The sequence below is a fragment of the Chiloscyllium punctatum genome, chromosome 6 (genome assembly GCF_047496795.1).
Source record: "Chiloscyllium punctatum isolate Juve2018m chromosome 6, sChiPun1.3, whole genome shotgun sequence".
Lineage (NCBI taxonomy): Eukaryota > Metazoa > Chordata > Chondrichthyes > Orectolobiformes > Hemiscylliidae > Chiloscyllium > Chiloscyllium punctatum.
In genome coordinates, this window is record NC_092744.1 from 20,333,923 (window position 1) to 20,354,871 (window position 20,949).

At 40.9% G+C, this 20,949-nt stretch overlaps 1 protein-coding gene across 1 annotated transcript in view; it reads right to left on the bottom strand.

Moving 5' to 3' along the window:
* Positions 1 to 20,949, bottom strand: part of skila (SKI-like proto-oncogene a) — an 84,615-nt gene that overhangs the window by 12,939 nt on the left and 50,727 nt on the right. The window contains exons 2-4 of the mRNA XM_072572094.1: positions 13,510 to 13,602; positions 12,681 to 12,781; positions 4,797 to 5,038 (exon numbers count right to left, since the gene is read on the bottom strand). Of these exons, the coding sequence (XP_072428195.1) occupies positions 4,797 to 5,038; positions 12,681 to 12,781; positions 13,510 to 13,602 (436 nt within the window). The remainder of the gene's footprint in view (positions 1 to 4,796; positions 5,039 to 12,680; positions 12,782 to 13,509; positions 13,603 to 20,949) is intronic.

A 20,949-nucleotide genomic window follows, 5' to 3' on the forward strand; every position in this document is an offset into this window, starting at 1 on the left:
GAAGGGTTTGGAGGGATATGGGCCAGGTGTTGGCAGGTGGGACTAGATTATGTTGAGATATTTGGCTGGCATGGACGAGTTGAACCAAAGGGTCTGTTTCCATGCTAACTCTATGACTCTAAATGATAATTCATGCTTCACTATCAAAACTAATTATATAGGTCATTCAGCCTCTTCACCCCATTCCATGATTCAACTAGATCATGGTCTAACCTTATCCCTAACCTAACCTGGTGAGTAAGTTTCAATATACACCCTCTATGTCACTTTGTGAAATAAGTATTTCCTGATTTCACTCCTAAATGGATTAGCTCCAATTTTCAGATAGCATCTCCTTCTTCAAGACCATTCAATTACTAGAATCAACACTTCCACTTGATCTACCCTATTGAATCTAACACTCAAGTTAAATCATCAATCACTTCTCATCCGTATAAAGTCAAGGGAACACAAATCAAGGGTCATGCAGCCTGTGCTCAATTTGAGCCTTTCAGCCTTAGCATCATTCTGGCGATTTTTCAGGGTCACAACTGCCGAAGGATTTTGCTGCAGGATTTCTTCGGGACAGTGTCACTCTGAGGCCCAACAATTTTCAACTGCTTCACCAATGACCTCTCCAGCATATAACCAACACTCAGGATATTCACTGGCAGTCTTGCATTCCAATTTGCACCTACTCAGATAAAACCTAGCAGTTTGTGCCTGCATGTATAAATAACTGGGCATCTTTTGGGTTGGAACTGATGTGATGCAAATATAATTTACAACTTAAACAGCAGCCGGTGAAAATCTCCAAGACAGAATAAAACTTTCAACCTTCATGTTCAAGAGTATCAATTTTGTTGAATCCCAACTATCAACATTCAGGGTTACGACTGACCAGAAACATAACATATAATCAAACAAATATTGACCAGAATGGTTATGTAAGAACTGTGGGTATGGGATCAGGTTAGAGACCAGGAATATTGTGAATAACTCACTTTTTGACCCCCCCCAAAGCCTGCCCAACATCTCCAAGGCACAGGTCAGGAGTGTGATGGAATACTCCCCACCTGTCTGGATGAGTGCAGCTCCAACAACACGCAAGAAGCTTTATATCATTCAGGACAAAACAGGCCAATTGATTGGCACGACATCCACAAAGATTCAGTCCCCCCACCACCTATATTCAGTAGCAGAAGTGTGCACTTCAGAAATTCCACCAAAGATCGTCAGAAAGCATTTTCCAAACCCACAACCACTACCACCTAGAAGGACAAGGGCAACTGATGTATGGGAACAGCACTACCTGCAAGGTCCCTCCAAGCCATATCACTGTTCAAAATATATCACTGTTCCTTCGGGGTTGCTGGGTCAAAGTCCTGAAATTCCCTGTCAAGTGGCATTGAGTGTACCTACACCAGACAGACTGCAATAGTTCGAGGTAGCAGCTTCTCAAGGACACAAAACCAGCAATAAAGAAAGCAAATGAAATGTTGGCTTCTGTAGCTAAATCAATGGAATATAAAGATAAGAAGTACTGTTGCAACTATACAAGGTATGGGTGAGACCATACCTGGAGTATTCTACACAGGTTTAGTCCCCTTATTTGAGGAAAGATGTAGTGGTATTGGAGGCAGTTCAGAGGAGGTTCACTACATTGACCCCAGAGATGAGGGGCTTGTCATATGAAGAGAGATTGAACAGTTTATGCCTACACTCTCTGGAATTTAGAAGAAAAAGGGGAGATAAAATTGAGGTATTCAAGATGATGAAAGGTATGGATAAAATAGATATGGAGTGGATGCTTCCTCTTGTGTGGCATTCAACGACAAGAGTTCATTGTGTTATGAAGATATGGATGTACTGTACCTATAAAAAGAGTTAAAAGCTAGCAAAAACTACCCAACAGAACTAAGTGTTCTGAAAAAAAAATCTAACATTTGGTTGAACAACTCGATTAGCTGGTTGCCTGGAAATGTCAAAACAGATTCAAATTAGGCCAATCAGTTTAAATTATACCCCTAAAAAAAAAACCAAACTCCAATCCAGTTTGAATTTAGTATATTGACAATCTTAAAAGCCAATGACAATTCAATGCTTTTGGGGTATAAGACCATGGAAAATTGGACAATTGAGAAGAGAACTGCCAAGTCAATGACATGTGCACACTGCTCAGAGAATAGTTCTCTTAAAAGGTACCTTAAATCGATCAGTAACCTGTGAAGCAGACTTCCAAGAAGAAAAGAAGGCAGGAATTCAAAGAAAACTGAAAGCTGCCTGATTTGGAGATAAAAAGTGTTGTTTTGTAAATCTTAATTGGGAGTTTTATCAGACTGGTATTATAGATTGGAAGGTAAAATATAGGTTAGAGGAAGTAATTGTAAATAGTGTTAGTTAATTATTCTCTATTATACTTTAAGAAATAAACTTGTTAGTTTTCACTCTAAATACTTCTTGGCCTATCGAATTTTCACAGATTACTGCATGGGATAAACCTTCTGTGTTGTTGGCTTTTAAATTAACTAGGAGAGTTTACCCAGTGTCGTAGCAATAGTTTTAGGATAAAGGGTAGCAAATTTAAAACAGAGTTGTGGAGAAACTAGTTCTCCCAAAGGGTTGTGAATCTGTGGAATTCACTACCCCAAAGTGTGGTGGATGCTGGGACAGTGAGTAAATTTAAGGAGGAGTTAGACGGAAAATAGGGGTGAAGTATATCAGTCATATGGCAGAGCAGATCCGATGGGCCGAATGATCTAATTCTGCTCCTATATCTTATGAACTAAAGATGGGCAATAAATACAGGCCTAGCCAGCCACGGCCACATGCCATGAATGAATTTTTCAAAAAAAAATTAATGCTACAGCAGGTTATATTCTGGAAATACAATGACAGGAGCTCATCTTCTGTCTCTCCACCATCTGCAGGGCACAGGTCAGGAATGTGGTGCAAACTCTTCATTTGCCTGTATGTGATCAGTTTCAATTACACTCAAGAAGCTCAACATCATTTGGAATAAAGCAGAGCTCTTGATCAGCACTTCAGCTAACACTTTCAACACAACTAGTGCAGTGTCAGCTCTGCTGCATAATTTATAAGGTGTACTGCAACAACTTGTCAAGACTCCTTTGGCAGCACCTTCTCCTGTGATCGCCAATGGTAACGGATGTGAGGGAACACCATGATCTTCAAGTCTCTCTCCCAGTTGGACACCATATGCTTTGGAATTATATTGCTGTCCCAGACTGCCACTAAATCAAAATCTAGGAACTCCCTGTCTGAGAGCATCATTGGTGCAGCTACACCATATGACCTTGCCAGCCTTTCTCCCATGAATTTAAAAAAACATGTTCCCCAAAGTTCAAAGTCCAATATTTAATATGTACCACAGTTGGGGTTACGTTTTCACATTTGATTTCCAAACTTCGAGTTAAAGTTGACATCCCATTAACCTTATATTTACTTTCAAACTGTATCAAATTTTCGTGACTTAAGCGTATGCACACTATAGATCCTTTGCTTCTCCACAAAAGCCTAGCCTCTCAAGTAAGATCTAACCCAATTTGACTTTCCAAGATCAGATTGAATTATGTCTTTTTTACAGTTATACAGTGTTAGAGATGTACAGCACAGAAACAGACCCTTTGATCTCACTCGGCCATGCTGACCAGATATGGCTCCAAACCACCCCTATTCATATACCCATCCAGATGTCTGTTAAATGTGATCAGTTTCAATTACACTCAAGAAGCTCAACATCATTTGGAATAAAGCAGAGCTCTTGATCCAGCCTCCACCACTTCCTCTGGCAGATCATCCCATATACACACCACCCTCTGCATGAAAAGGTTGCTACTCCGATCCCTTTTAAATTTTCCCCCCGCACCCTAAACCTTTGAACTCTAGTTTTGGACTCAACCACCCTGGGGAAAAGACCTTGACTATTTACCCTATCCATGCCCCTCATAATTTTATAAACCTCTAAAAGGTCATCCTTCAGCCTCCAATGCTCCAGGGAAAACAGCCCTGGCCTATTCAGCCTCTTTCTATAGTTCAAACCCTCCAACCCTAACAACATCCTTGTAAATCTTTTCTGAACCCTTTCAGGTTTCACAACATTCTTCCTGTAGCAGGGACACCAAAATTTTATTTCCTTAAGTGTATGAGTCCTACCCTGACTTGACTTTCCGAAATGCTGCATCTCACATTTATCTAAATTAAACTCCATCTGCCCCCCTCTGCACATCGGTCAATCTGATCAGGATCCCGCTGTATTCTGAGATAATCTTCTTAGCTACCACTTTTGGTGGTACACCTCCAATTTTGGTGTTTCCTAATGTTTAAATCCAGTTTCCACAGTTTTCTGCAATAACTTTATGACTTTACTCTCTTCTTTAAGAATTTTTATGCTATTAACATTGTCTCTTCAAACTTGCATATGCAGTTATCTATTATCTTATTCAAGTTAATATGCACAACATAAAACTGAAGTCGCAGACATATTTCTAGGTTTCACACTTCTCATATCTTCAAAACTTGAGAATAAAAAATTTATCACTGGGTTTCACCTTGCCAAAGAATTTCCAACTCATGACAAGGCAACTTCGAATTCCACGCGCCCTAGTTTTTGCTTACATGCAAGGTATTTAATGCTCAAAATCACTTGAAATTAATTTTATTTTTTAAGACATTATCAAATAATCCAACCACATGTTTATGTCCCGTTGTTACAAAAGATCCATTTGAGACTCAATAGCCATATGAAAATGGATCTGTCTACAGAAAATAATGTAATATCATCATACTGAACTCACATGGATTGTAGGAATCTGCACTCGGAATGTTATTCACTTCCTCTTCTGGAGAGGATGCAAAACGAGAAATCAATTTCTTATTCTTATTATCCTTCTGACGTTTTGCCTCTTCTTCGAAGGTTGTTGGTGCGCTCATCACAGAATCCTTGTTCACTGACTTAGTAGCATCTCTACATCGTTGTAAAGGTGGAGCCAATGAGACATTTGGAGCTATCACTTTATCGTACATATAGAGAAGACAGCTGCAGAATTTCAAACACAGCTTTTTAGTAAAAATAAATTATATACATTCTTGTATCATATATTGTGAAATCTGTGCATCTATCCCAATAGCCTTGACAGGGATATCAAACTTTGCTTTTTTCATAATGTGTGGGGATATTTTCCTGCATTAAAAGCAAATTGTTACTGTTGTTGCACTAGTCCTTCCAAACAATGGCTAAAGTTAGAATGCTGTTTCCATTGCCTGGGAAGCTACTTCAATGAATTAAGTCTTTTTCACATTCCAAAGCTACGAACTGTTATTGCATTTGATTTTGTATGTTAATGTCTTTGTAATTCATTTGTTTTCTTTCTTCAAAGAAATTAAGCAGATAAAACTGGTATTAGCTTGCAGGCTCCTTTAAAAAATCCAGCTGTGCTATACGGTCTCACTGAATTGACCTACTAAAGTGAACTTCCAAATAACTGCTTAAGCTTAAAACCAGTATTGCAGTTCAGCTGCCTGTTATGCCCAAATAGAACTCAAGACCATTTTTACAATGGTGGAAAGGTCCAACCTGCCACGCCAGTTGCACACCCAAACAGCAAGCTATCCACATTATTTATAATTCTACCCAATTTTATTTGAATCTGCAGCCTAAGGGCAATGTTTGGTGTCTATCTGAATGAGACAACATGGGACAAGTCTAAGTAGTTGTAATGGAATTAAGATAAAGTTAAATCCATTGATAGGCATGTACTCTTTGGGAAAGCAGAGGAGAAGTCCATTTATAGAAATTGGGTTCAAATCATTAATGTGCAAACAGTGCAAAAGAACTTAAAATTGTAACAGTTTATTTCATTATATTTAAAATTGATTGAGAATTTAATTCCCAGCTCCATTACATCTAATATAAAACAATAACTTTTGACTCTTGCTTCAACCATCATCTATTTGAATAGATATAAAACAACGCAAAGTGAAATAATTAATATTTTCTTAAATAAGTACTACCAATACAATTGGACCGTTTCTGGTTCTAAATGGTTTCCCTATAATTCTTTTTCATTAATGTCATTTAACTATTAGCCACTAGGTGGTGCCCAAGTGTAGGTCACAGCTGTCCACAAAGCAATGCACTTTAGATAGAACTAAAAATCATTAGTTAAATTTTTTCAATTACATTAATTTAAGAAGTAATAAAGATAAAATGTTGAGCTCCGCAAAAGACAAACTCTTCCTAATTTAGAAAAGCACCTTTTAATTGCACTGGGTTCCAAATGGTGAAGAAACCCAAGACTTTCAGGCTTAGAATCAAGTGTCACAAAAAGATTGCAAAACTTGCATGCAACTACAGTATCCTGCAATCACATACTAAATGTCCAATTTCTGATTCTGAGTCAGAGGCCATTCATCCCATTCTCTGTAAAGCAATCTAATCAGTTCAATTTTCCAGCTCTAGCCATGTGATTCATTAAATTTAACTTTCATTCAAGTGCAAACCTAATTTCCTTTTGAAATAATTAATTGTCTCTGCTATTATCATCCTTGTAAGCAGCAAATTCCAGGTTATTACAACTCACTGAATAGAAAAGTTCTTCCTCAATTCACCCTCCTGCTCAAACCCTTAAATCTGTGCCCCTGAACGTGCAATTTTAAATCCAAATATGATTAGCATCAAAAACAGCCCACCCTCCAATCCTGGCACTTTCCCCTGCCACCACAGGAACTGTAAAACCTGCGCCCACACTTCTTCCCTCACCTCTATCCAAAGTCCTAAAGGAGCCTTCCACATCCATCAAAGTTTTACTTGCACATCCACTAATATCATTTATTGTATCCGTTGCTCCCGATGCGGTCTCCTCTACATTGGGGAGACTGGGCGCCTCCTAGCAGAGCGCTTTAGGGAACATCTCCGGGACACCCACACCAATCAACCAAACCGCCCCGTGGCCCAACATTTCAACTCCCCCTCCCACTCTGCCGAGGACATGGAGGGCCTGGGCATCCTTCACCGCCGCTCCCTCACCACCAGACGCCTGGAGGAAGAACGCCTCATCTTCCGCCTCGGAACACTTCAACCCCAGGGCATCAATATGGACTTCAACAGTTTCCTCATTTCCCCTTCCCCCACCTCACCCTAGTTCTAAACTTCCAGCTCAGCACTGTCTCCTTGACTTGTCCGGACTTGTCCTACCTGCCTATCTCCTTTTCCACCTATCCACTCCACCCTCTCCTCCTTGACCGATCACCTTCATCCCCTCCCCCACTCACCCACTGTACTCTATGCTACTTTCTCCCCACCCCCACCCTCCTCTAGCTTATCTCTCCATGCTTCAGGCTCACTGCCTTTATTCCTGAATGAAGGGCTTTTGCCCGAAACATCAATTTCGAAGCTACTTGGATGCTGCCTGAACTGCTGTGCTCTTCCAGCACCACTAATCCAGAATCAAACTTTCATATACATATTATTATTACAGAAGCTTCAAACGTTTATTTGGACAAATATTCAGAAAGAAGCTAGAAGGAATAACATCCCTGAAGTTTAACTGAAAGCTTTAGTGAAGAAGTGAGTTTATAGGTTTACAAAAGATGGACCAGCAGAGAGAGAAAAAAAATCTGATCCAAAAGTTTTTATTTTGCCACTGAAACATCCTTGCTTTGAGGGGGCAGGACAGGATGCATGAGATGTCAAGGTCAAAGAATCAACTAGTTGAGGAGATAATAGAAGGCTACAAAGACTGTGGAAGTAAGAGTGGAGTGATATGACAATATGGGATCAATAAGTTGAGAAGAGGACTTTGAATGCATTACATTGTGACTCATCAGACTATGTAGATCAGCCAGGATGGGGATGATGAGTGAACAGAGCAATGTGGGACAGAACATTAATAAAAAGAAGTTTCAACAGTTTATGGTGGGTGAATCATAAAGCATAAAGTAAGGAGAAAGCGATGGACAAGTCTAGAGCTGACTTTAGATGGACAAGTCTAAAGGCATGTCTAAATATTCCAGGAGTAGAGGAGCTAAACAGCCAGCAAGAAGGAATTAAATTCTGGAGTTGAAAGCAAGCAGTCTACACAATGGAAGGATTTCAAGCTCAGTTCAGGGTTGAACAGAATGTTAAGAATGCAAACAGTCTGATTCAATAAGAGAGAAAGTGACAAAAGAGGAAATAAAAGTGAAAATTCACTCTAAATATGGGGAAACTGAATCAGAGACAAGGAAGCACAAATTGTACTATGGGCTGAAGATTTTGGTCTGACTATGGGCTGCAGTATGGATATGTACAGTCTTGTTTAGTTCGCATTTGTACTCCTTTGTTTTAGTACAGTTGGAATGGTCTGCAAATTCAGCTGTGATCAAGAACTATACTAAATTAATTGCACACATTGCATTGGCATCTCACTTTTATTGAATTAATGCCTTTCTATAGAAAGGCTGCTGTTAAAATTGAGAGGGTGTAGAAATGAGTTACAAGAATGTTGCGAGGACTGGAGGGTTTGGGCTAAAAGGAGAGGCTGAATAGGCTGGGGCTTTTCTCTTTTTCCTGGAGCACTAGAGACTGAGGTTATATAAGTTTATAAAATCATGAGGGGCATGGATAAGATGAATAGGCAAGAATTTCTTCCTATGGTCAGGGAGTCCAAAACTAAAGAACATCGAAAAACTAAAAGATAGCCAAAGATTAACTTTTTCACGCAGGTGGCGCACGTCTGGAACTAGAGGAAGTGGTGGAGGCAAGTACAATTACAAAATTTAAAAGACATCTGGATGGATATATGAATACAAAGGGTTTAGAGGGATATGGGCCAAATGCTGGCCAATGGGACTAGGCCAGATTGGGATGGCTGATTGGCATGGATGAACTCAACTGAAGGGTCAATTTCTGTGCAGTTCGACTCTATACAGAGGAACCCCGATTATCCAAATGAAATGGACGAGCAGTATTTCATTTGGATAACTGATTATTCGGATAACTGATTCAATGCCTCTCCTCTGGGATGTGGAGTTTTCTGAAGTTGCCTTTTTCCTCACTCTGCCTATCATGCTCCTTTTTTCTGTCTCAGAGTTTGTTTCTGAGCAGACACTCAACGGGACTGAGAGTGAACACTTGCTATGTCCGTTCACACTTCAGGAGACTAGGCAGCAGCACACAGCACAACACCCCCACCCCGCCCAGCCATGCCCCCAAATGGAGACAGCAGCCTGAAATGACACAAACAGCCAGACTGCTGCTGCCTTTGGGGATGAGTCTCAAAATGGCACGCACACAACTTTGCCCTGTACAGGACAATGTTGGAGAGATTATCTAGGGAAGGGGGTTTAGGGTACACCCCTGTGTAGAACTCTGGGGAAACTACAGGGAAAGAGGGGGGTGGCGGGAGGTCAGTCATTTGGTGATGGTGCCTGGGCTCCCATAGATGTCCAGGACTGTTCTTGGCAGCATTTCAGTAAGCCAATTCACCTTTAATCACTATAAACAAATGATGTGATCAGTGTTGGTAACACCTCTTTGACGTAATGTTTCTATCAGGATCTTGAGATCTTCTTCAGATAATCCCAAATTTGGATAATTGATACTTGGATAATCGAGGTTCCTCTGTAATGGGCAGAAGTTCCCAGCCCTGAATGACATGAGCAATGGTGAGTCAGTTGGGAAAATATGAAACGACCAGAATAATGAGATTTTTTGTCATCAAGAAAAAAAAAGTCAGCATTTCCAACCAAGGTATGAAAGTGAACCAGGAATCTTACTAGTGACTGGAATTATTTAATTAAACTTCATTTATATACAGCTTCTAATATTCCACATGGAAGAGCCAGTACTGGACTGAGGTGGACAAAGTTAAAAATCACACAACACCAAGTTATAGTCCAACAGGTTTATTTAGAAGTACTAGATTTCAGAGCGCTGCATCTCCTTCAGGTGGTTGTGAAGCAGGACCAGAAGACCCAGAATTTACAGCAAAAGATTAGTGTTCCGCAAGTAAAAATTATATATTTAACAAACTTAGATTGCTGTTGAGAGTGTGTTGCTGGAAAAGCACAGCAGGTCAGGCACCATCTGAGGAGCAGGAAAATCAATGTTTCGGGCCGGAGCCCTTCATCAGGAATGAGGCTGGGAGCCTCGGGGTATTGCTGTTAAGTCTTTCATCTTTTAGAATGGGTTACAGGTTTTGGTTCATTAGCCATTAATATTAAAGATTTGGATGTGAGGATAAGAGATATAGTTAATAAGATTGCAGATGATACCAAAATTTGAGGTGTCATTGACAGCGAAGAAGGTTACCTCAGATTACAACGGGATCTTGATCAGATGTGCTGAAAAGTGGCACATGGAATTTAATTTAGATAAATGTGAGGTACTGCAGTTTGGGAAAGCAAATCTTGGCAGGACTTATACACTTAACGACCTTGAGGTGCACGCTCATAGCTCCTTGAAAGTAGAGTCGCAGGTAGATAGAATAGTGAAGAAGGCATTTGGTATGCTTTCTTTTATTGGTCAGAGTATTGAGTACAGGAGTTGGGAGGACATGCTGCAGCTATACAGGACATTGGTTAGGCCACTTTTGGAATATTGGGTGCAATTCTGGTCTCCTTCCTATCGGAAGGATGTTGTGAAACTTGAAAGGGTTCAGAAAAGATTTACAAGGATGTTGCCAGGATTGGAGAATATGAGCTAGAGAGAGAGGTTGACTAGACTGGTGCTGTTTTCCCTGGAGTGTCGGAGGCTGAGGGGTGACCTTATAGAGGTTTATAAAATCACAAGGGGCATGGATAGGATAAAATAGACATACTCTCTTCACTGGATGGGGCAGTCCAGAACTAGAGGGCATAGGTTTAGGGTGACAGGGGAAAGATATAAAAGAGACCTAAGGGGCAGCTTTTTCACACAGAGGGAGGTACATGTATAGAATAAGCTTCCACAGGAAGTGGTGGAGGCTAGTACAATTGCAATATTTAAAATGCATCCGGATGGGTATATGAATAGGAAGGGTTTGGAGGGATATGGGGTGGGTGCTGGCAGGTGGGACTATATTGGTTTGGGATATCTGGTCAGCATGGACGAGTTGGACCAAAGGGTCTGTTTCCGTGCAGTACATCTCTATAACTCTACGACTATGACTCTTATGTAAATCCCAGAACTTCTTTTAAGTCACATTCTGAAGATAACTTAAGGCTTTATACAAAAAAAAGGTGACATCTCAGCTCAGACAATGCATTAAAGGTCAGAGTCTGTCTGTATTCCAATCTGGAGTCAGATTGGTCCTATTTCCAAAGTGAAATTTACAAAATATTATGTGGATTGACTGGCTGCAATGACCGCCTACAGGTTGTGAATTTTTTTTGCACAAAATAGAATGCATCTGTAAATATAATTCAGCAAATACAAATAATTCATGTGTTTATGCATGTGCGGGAATGAGAGAGAGTGTGTGTTTGTGTGTGTGCAAGCTTGGTAAAGTGTGTGAGAGAGTGCGTGATGGGGTATAAGCCTGAGAGAGAGGGTGTGTGTGGGTGTGTGTGAGCGTGTGTGAGCGCGAGTGTGTGAGTGAGTGAGTGACAGAGAGCATGTATATGAGAGAGGGTCTGCATAAGCGTGTGAGTATGTGGGCGAGAGAGTATAAGGTGTAGTTGACCTGTAGTGTGACATGAACCCAAGGTCCCAGTTGAGGCCATCCTCATGGGTACCAAATTAATTTCCCACATGGCAGACAGAAAGCAGATCGCAACAACTGTCAACATGAGCAACCCCTGGCAGCTCTAGCTTTGCCCCCTTGCTCTTCTGAGCCTCCATATTGGCCAACAGTCCTCAATACCTCAGGGCACAATTCCTCGGTAGCAATTACCTGAAACCTTGCATCAATGGAGACTGACATCAGACTTACACTTGCCTCACCACGTCATGGGCACATTTGCGACTGATTTAGAATGTAATACCTATTTTCATGCTGCAGTGTGAAGTGCAAAGACCCCTTTCATTACAATTCTGCTGCAGACCTCTTTGTGCACCAGGACCAGCAACCAACTCATGCAACAGTGTAGGAGCGCCTCAGTGTTCTTCACTTGCTATCTTAGACATTAATAATTTTATGTCCATTTGAATGTTCACAGCATTTCTGCCTTGCCTTTTGCATTGATGGGTAATCTTATTTAAACATCCAAGATTTTGACAGGACTTGATCGAGTGGATATTGGGAGGAGATTTCTTTTTTGTGATAGATTCTCAAACCAGGGCACAGTTCAAGAATAGAAGAACTCCCTTTTAAGGCAGAGAAGTCTTTTTGCCCCCCCTCCCAGAGGGTTCCTAGTCTGTGGCGTTCTCTTCCCAGACAGTAGTGTAGGTGGGGTAACAAATGACCTAATTGCATTCTTAATTCCATGTTCTAAGTGCTATAGGCGATGTAACTTGTAATGCAAGCTTGAAACTGACACAGGTTTACTTACGGCATTGATGGGAGAGAATTCAAAGCTGTTTTAATTTAACAATAAATATAAATTTAGATGGGTTGATTACTGTCACTATCAAAGTACAATATATCATTAGGTTCAGCAGATAATTTGTCATCATCAATTTCCAAAAGAAGAAAATTAGTCAACAAAGTGTATCCAAGTTTTTCCAAGTCATCTTCTACAGCAGACGTTGACTGAGTAAATGTAATCCAGATGATATTTACCTGGGATGGATAACTGAAGTATGTTGCTGAGTCAGATGATCCATTTCTTGTTTGATGACTGGATACCAGTGCTGGAATGTCAAAGGATGCTGGGAGTCAGCCTGCAATAAAACAAACATGGAAGGAAGAAAAACATTGACAAATTCAGAATAAAACAGATGCCAATACCATTTCAAACCACCATTTCTAAAGTACCAGTCTTTTGTGACACTAAATTAACAACAGCTTCCATTACATCAAAAGTGACACCTTTCAGTAAATCATGTAAAACTAAAACATTAGAGCAGTCTTTTATGGTGATGATAATATGATAACTATAAGTGCTAAGCTGCTCTACAAAAATGCTTTGAAAATATATTGGACAGGAGCAGATACTACTGCTATTCAATGGAATGACATTTCATTTAAGTGAGAAACAAGTAATTATAAAACCATTAGGTATAGGAGGAGAAGTAGGCAACTCAGCCTACTCAGCAGAGTCTACTCTGCTATCCAATGAGATTATAGACGATCTGATAATGCTCATGCATAGGCAGCATGGACTGCTGTCAGTACATTCAACACAAACTTCATCATTTAAGGAAACAGCAAGTTACTAACAGTTTAGAAAGACTTGATAAATTGTTGGTCATGTAACAATGATTTGTTGGGCAAACAACCACATGACTATAGCGATTGATTTTCTTTCCTCAGTATTTTTATTTCCAAAATTACAAACTCAAGCAAAAGAAAATGGGTGGAGTAAGATAATTTCCAAAATGCTGAAATCTTTCTAGTGATGCTGAACCACATCCCAAAAAAAGAATTGGGCATTGCATTTATAGAGTACCTTTCTGTCAAGACTTTTCTCATGCAGGTCATCTTGAGGATCTTTATGCTCCACCCGCATTTTTTTCAGCTGAAGTTCTTCAGAATCAGATTGCTACAAAATAAAAACAAAATTAGATTTGAAGAATCAATACATTTGGCGAACATAAAAGTCCATACTTCTTTGTTGTATTGTGGTGTTTCCATGTATTTGCTGCCCTTGTCCTTCTAGATGAAGTGGTTGTGGATTTGGACTTAAAGACTTTGGGATGTCAGACGGTATTTATATAGTTAGTCCAGTTTAGGTTCTGGTCAATGGTCATCCCCAGGGTGTTGACAGTGGAGGACTCAGTGATAGTAACACAGTTGAATGGTAAGAGACCTGATTAGATTATCTCTTATAGGAGATGATCAGAGACTGGCATTTATGTGTTGTGAATGTTACTTGCTACTTCTCAGGCCAAGCCTGGATATTGTCCAAATCTTGCTGCATTTGAACATAGACTGCTTCAGTATCTAGAGTCGCAAATGGTGCAATCATTGGTGAACATCCCTACTTCTGACCTTATTATGGCGGTAAAGTCATTGAAGAAGCAGCTGAAGGTGGTTGGGCCTAGGACACTACCCGGAGAAACTCCTGCAGTAACTGGCTAAGCTGAATATGTCCTGATCTTTGTTTATAGGACATACCTGGGCAATTTTCAATATTGTTGGGTAGATACCTGTATTAAAAGACCTTAGCTAGGGGAGCGGCATGTTCTGGAACACAAGCCTTCAATAACATTGCCAGCATGTTGTCAAAGCTTTTGCAGAATCCAGTGCCTCCAACTGTTTCTTGATATCACATTGAGCAATTTGAGTCAGTGACGTATGGCATCTGTGGTGTTGATGACCACTGGAAGAGTCTCTGTTGCCAATACAACAGGACATATCCAGGGATGACGAGATGGTATCTGGGGCATTGTAAGGTTTGATTCTGAGTGTGTGACTATCTCATGATGTTGCTTGACTATGTGAGACAACTTCCCAAATTTGGCGCAAGTCCTAGATGCTGGTAAGGAGGACTTTACAGGTTCGATAGAGCTGTTTTTGCATAAATGAATGACTTATTGTAACATACAGGTTTTTCTACTGAAACACGCATTATGTTAATGTGAATTTGCTGTTAAGTGATTGGCGAGTTGGGGACATTTATTCTAAAGTGCAAATTTTAAAATGTGTGTTGGCTGTAATGTGATTACAGCGCCAACACTTTAAGCACTATTTCTAAATTATGATTGTTCTATAATATGGGGTTGCACAAGAATGCAACCATCGTGTTATAGAAAAACTATCTGTATATTTAGGGAGATATAGTTAAAAGTGTTCTGTCATCACAATCTGGTATGATTTTGAGGTATAAAAGGAAAAGAAAAAGAAAACACTCACATAGACATTGGCTGGTGTCCCAAACACGGCTCTGGGACATCTGCAGGGTTCCGACTCAGGGCCTACCACAACAGGAAGCCCCTGCTCTAGGCACCGACACCACCACAGTTGATGCCTGCTGCTGCTTGCTGCAGTCAAGAGTCTCTGCTGTGCCATTCCAGGAGGCCACACACTGGGCCTATGAGCCAGGAGTCACTGCTAACACCATTCTGGCCAACTCGACTCCAGTGAAACATCCACAAAGGGAATGCTGTTCTCATTTCTGGTGCCTAAGTTGATGCCAGAGGGTCTGTCTGGTTTCATTTCCTTCTTCAGTATGAAAGGTTTTGGGGGGGGGGGGAAAGGAGGTAAGTGTTTTAAAATGTACACAGAAGAGCTCTTTCTGTCAAGACGTAAAGTGGTCCAACAAAGTATGCTGCAGTGCTGGTCCTAATTCTGGAGAATGAAGCTAGACAGGTGTTCGAGGTGCCAGTGGGGCAGCATTTTAGTTATCATAATTTCTTTAAGAATACAACATAATTGTCTAATGTTGACAAAAGGGGGTAAGATGTTGGAACAACTTGAAGATGACCAATCTTACTCTGACAGGTTTGGCAAGCATTTGCCAGTAAAATTCTGGGTGATCAATATTACCTTTCCTCTTCAAATTTTAGTTTAATGTTCGCATCATGTTTTCCCCTTGAATTACTGATTAGCTGAGAAGTGTAGTAACTGTGTTACTATCACTGAGTCCTCCACTATCAACACCTGTGGAAGGATGTGGAAGCTTTGGAAAGGGTTCAGAGGAGATTTACTAGGATGTTGCCTAGTATGGAAGGAAAGTCTTAAGAGGAAAGGCCGAGGGAACCGAGGCTGTTTCCATTGGAGAGAAGATGGTTGAGAGGTGACTTAATCAAAACGTATATGATAATCAGAGGAATAGATAGAGTGGACAGTGAGAGACTTTTTCCTTGGATGGTGAAGGCAAACATAAGGGGCTATAGCTTTAAACTGAGGGCTGATAGATTTAGGACAGATATTAGGGGTAGTTTCTTCACTCAGTAGTAGGGGTGTGGAATGGCCTGCCTGCAACAGTAGTAGTCCCACTGATGTTGAGGGAGTTTAAATGGGCATTGGACATACATATGGATAATAATGAAATAGTATAGGTTAGATGGGCCTCACATTATTTTTCAGGTCAGCGCAACATTGAGGGCTGAGCGGCCTGTACTGTGCTGTAATGTTCTATGTAACAAGTTCAGAATTTCATAACATTACAAGGAGTTTCTAACCATCAGCTGCAAAGTAGAACAGGGACCACAAGGTGACTGAAATGTTTCCAACATTTCCCTTTAAGACATTTAGGATTGTACACCAATTTAAACAGCAAAGCAGTCCAGGGTATATGTTTGTCGAAAACATAGGAGCTAGAGTGGGTCATTCAGTACATCAGGCTGCTCCACTATTTAGTTAGATCATGGCTGATCATCTACCTCAGTGCCACTTTCCTGGGTTATCCCAATGACCTTTGATATTATTACATTTCTGTGTTGTTAGTTAGGAGTCTCAGCCAAACCTATACTATGTTGGAAACAATTTGGAAGTGAACATCGTAAATAGATCTTACTGAACTGAACGTGTATAGTTATTTCTAATGACTTATCTTTAGGGCAGTTAGCGATGGGAAATAAACCCATATTGGCCAGTAACACACACATCATGTGAATAAACTAAAACCAAATCATAGGGCAAGAAAGCCAAAAATGAAAATGTCATGGCCAGACATGAAAACAACATGCCTGGCCATGTTAGTACTTTGTCATTCATTGTTCAGCCTCATGGACCTTTCTGTCCAACACAAAATAAAATGCCTCTGTGAACTCCTCCACGCAACAGATTATATGCCATCAGATAATATTGCTGATTTAACCTATAATTTTAGATTTTATGCCACATTCATAATTGATTTATTGTTGTCATATGTACCGAGATACAGTGGGGGAAAAATGTGTCAGTGGCTTTGTGTGCTACACAGGCAGATCATATCATACAAAGTGCATCAGGGTTGCAGAAACTCAACCAAGTTCATGAGACATGATTTCCCACACACAAAGCCATGCTGACTATCCCTTATCAGTCCTTGCTTTTCCAAATACATGTAAACCCTGTCCCTCAGGATTCCCTCCAATAACTTGCCCACCACTGATGTCAGGCTCACTGCTCTATAATTCCCTGGCTTTTCCTTACCATCTTTCTTAAATAGTGGCACCAAGTTAGCCAAACTCCAGTCTTCTACCACCACACCTGTGACTACCGATGATACAAATCTCTCAGCAAGGGGCCCAACAATCACTTCCCCAGCTTCCCACAGAATTCTCGGGTACACATGATCAGGTCCTGGGGACTGATCCACTTTTATGCATTTCAAGACATCCAGCACCACCTCCTCTGTAACATGGACATTTTTCAAGATGTCACCATCCATTCCCCCACATTCTATACCGTTAATGTGCTTCGCATAGTAAACGCTGATGCAAATTACTCGTTTAGTATCACCCTCATATCCTGTGACTCCACACACAGGCCGCCTTGCTGATTTTGAGGGACCCTCTTCTCTGGGGGAAAGTGAGGACTGCCGATGCTGGAGACCAGAGTTGAAAAATGTGGTGCTGGAAAAACACAGCAGGCTGTCTGGACCTTCTTCTCTCCCTAGTTATCCTTTATCCTTAAAGTATTTGTAAAAGTCCTTTGGATTCTCCTTACCTCTATTTGCCACAGATATCTCATGTACCCTTTTTGCCCTCCCGGTTTCCCTATTAAGTATACACCTACTTCCTTTATACTCTAAGGATTCACTCGATCTCTCCTGTCTATACCTGACATATGCTCCCTTCTTTTTCTTAACCAAAACCTCAGTTTCTCTAGTCACCCAGCATTCCCGACACCTACCAGCCTTTCTTTTCACCCTAACAGGAATATACTATCTCATTTTTGAAGGCTTCCCATTTTCCAACCATCCCTTTACCAACGAACATCTGCCCCCAATTCAGCTTTTGAAAAGTTCTTGCCTAATACTGTCAAAATTAGCCATCATCCAATTTAGAACTTCAACTTTTAGATCCGGTCTATCCTTTTCCATCACAATTTTACAAATAATAGAATTATGGTTGCTGGCCCCAAAGTGCTCCCCCACTGACATCTCAGTTACCTGCCCTGTCTTATTTCCCAACAAGGTAAAAACAATGACTGCAGATGCTGGAAGCCTGATTCTGGATTAGTGGTGCTGGAAGAGCACAGCAGTTCAGGCAGCATCCAAGTAGCTTCGAAATCGATGTTTCAGGCAAAAGCCCTTCATCAGGAGAAGATCAAGTTTTGTACCTTCGCTAATAGGTACATCCACATACTGAATCAGAAAATTTTCTTGTATACACTTAAATTCCTCTCCACCCAAACCCTTAACATGATGGCAGTTCCAGTCAATGTTTGGAAAGTTAAAATCCCCTCCCATAACCACCCTATTATTCGTACAAATAACTGAAATCCCCTCACAAATCTGTTTCTCAATTTCCCACTGACTATTAGGGATCTATAATACAATCTCAATAAGGTGATCATGCCTTTTTTATTTCTCAGTTCCACCCAGATAACTTTCCTGGATATATCCCCAGGAATATCCTCCCTAAGTACAGCAGTAATGTTATCCCTTATCAAAAACGCTACTCCCCCTCCTCTCTTGCTCTCTTCCTATCCTCCAATAGCATTTGTATTCTGGAACATTCAGCTGACAGTTCTGTTCATCCCTGAGCCACGTTTCTGTAATTGCTATGATATCCCAGTCCCATGTTCTTAACCACGCCCTGAGTTCATCTGACTTCCCGGTTAGGCCTCTTGCATTGAAGTAAATGCAGTTTAATTTATCAGTCCTACCTTATTCTCAGTTTTGTTCCTGCCTGCCCTGACTGTCTGCTTTGCTCCCTTTCCCAACTGTACCGGTCTCAGATTGATCTCTTTCCCCACTATTTCCTTGGATCTCATCACCCCACCTCACTAGTTTAAATCCTCATGAGCAGCTCTAAGTAGTAACAAAGAGGATTGATGAGAACAGAGCAATGGATGTGATCTATATGGAGTTCAGTAAGGCATTCGACAATGTTCCTCATGAGAGACTGGTTACCATGGTTAAATCTTATGGAATACAGGGGGGACTAGACATTTGGATACAGAACTGACTCGAAGGCAAAAGACAGAGGGTGGTGGTGGAGGGTTGCTTTTCAGATTGGAGGCCTGTGTCCAGTGGTGTGCTACAAGGATCGGTGCTAGACTTTTCATCACATACATGAATGATTTGAATGTGAACAGAGGAGGTATACGAAGTAGGTGGAGTGCTATAAGGATCGGTGCTGGGCCCTCTACTTTTTGACATTTACATAAATGGATTTGGATGCGAGCATAAGAGGTACAGTTAGTATGTTTGCAGATGACACCAAAATTGGAGTTGTACTAAGAGGGATACCTCAGATTACAACAGGATCTGGACCAGATGGGCCAATGGGCTAAGAAGTGGTAGATGGAGTTTAATTCAGATAAATGCGAGGTGCTGCATTTTGGGAAAGCAAATCTTAGCAGGACTTATACACTTAATGGTAAGGTCCTAGGGAGTACTGCTGAACAAAGGGACCTTGGAGTGCAGGTTCATAGCTCCTTGAAAGTGGAGTTGCAGGTAGATAGGATAGTGAAGGCGGCGTTTGGTATGCTTTCCTTTATTGGTCAGAGTATTGAGTACAGGAGTTGGGAGGTTATGTTGCGGCTGTACAGGACATTAGTTAGGCCACTGTTGGAATATTGCATGCAATTCTGGTCTCCTTCCTATCAGAAAGACATTGTGAAACTTGAAAGGGTTCAGAAAAGATTTACAAGGATGTTGCCAGGGTTGGAGGATTTGAGCTATAATGAGAGGCTGAACAGGCTGGGGCTGTTTTCCCTGGAGCATCAGAGGATGAGGGGTGATCTGATAGAGGTTTATAAAATCATGTGGCTAGGATAAATCAACAAGGTCCTTTCCCTCAGGTGGGGGAGTCCAAAACTAGAGGGCATAGGTTTACAGTGAAAGGGGAAAGATATAAAAGGAATCTAAGGGGCAACTTTTTCACGCAGAGGGTGGTACATGTATGGAATGAGCTGCCAGAGGAAGTGGTGGAGGCTGGTACAATGACAGCATTTAAAAGGCAACTGGGTAGGTATCTGAATAGGAAGGGTTTAGGAGGGATATGGGCCAAGTGCTGGCAAATGGGACTAGATTAGGTTAGAATATCTGGTCGGCATGGACAAATTGGACTGTAGGGTCTGTTTCCGTACTGTACATCTATAACAGAGTGCAGAATAGAGTGGAACAGCTGCAGAGAAGGTGCAGAGAGAGTGAAAGAGAGAGAGATCTGAAATAACATTTGAGAGTTCTGTTCAACACTAACTACAGAAGTGGAGAAACTATTCTTGTATCTACAGCTCATTCTGTTATAACACGTTTCGTCACTGCAAATTAGCTATAACGCAATTGACGAATCGGAGACATTGTTTCTCATGCACAAACTTTTAAAACATGTATTGGCTGTAATGTGATTACATCGCCAACACCAAGCATGGTTTTTCTTTAACACAGGATTGCACAAGAATACAACAGTCACATTATAGAAGAACAACCTGTTTTCATACGTGCATTCAAACTTTTATATCTTCTTCCCGAGAGGTGGAAGAGAGCATACAAAGGTGAGAGGAGTCTTTGATTATGTTGGTTGCCTTCCCAAGGCATCAGGAAATATAGATGGGGTCAATGGATGGAAAGGGCTCTATTCACAACCTTTGTAGTTCCTTGCTGCGTTGAGGAGAGCAATTGCCAAATCACACTGAAATGTACCCAGGTAGGAGGCTTTCTATTGATAAAAATTGGTAAGATTCCTTGTGGACATGGCAAATTAGCCTCCCGAGGAAATAAAGATGTTGTTATTCTTTCTTGACTGTTTGAGAGAAGTCTTGTGACAACAATGTAGAACTATGTAAG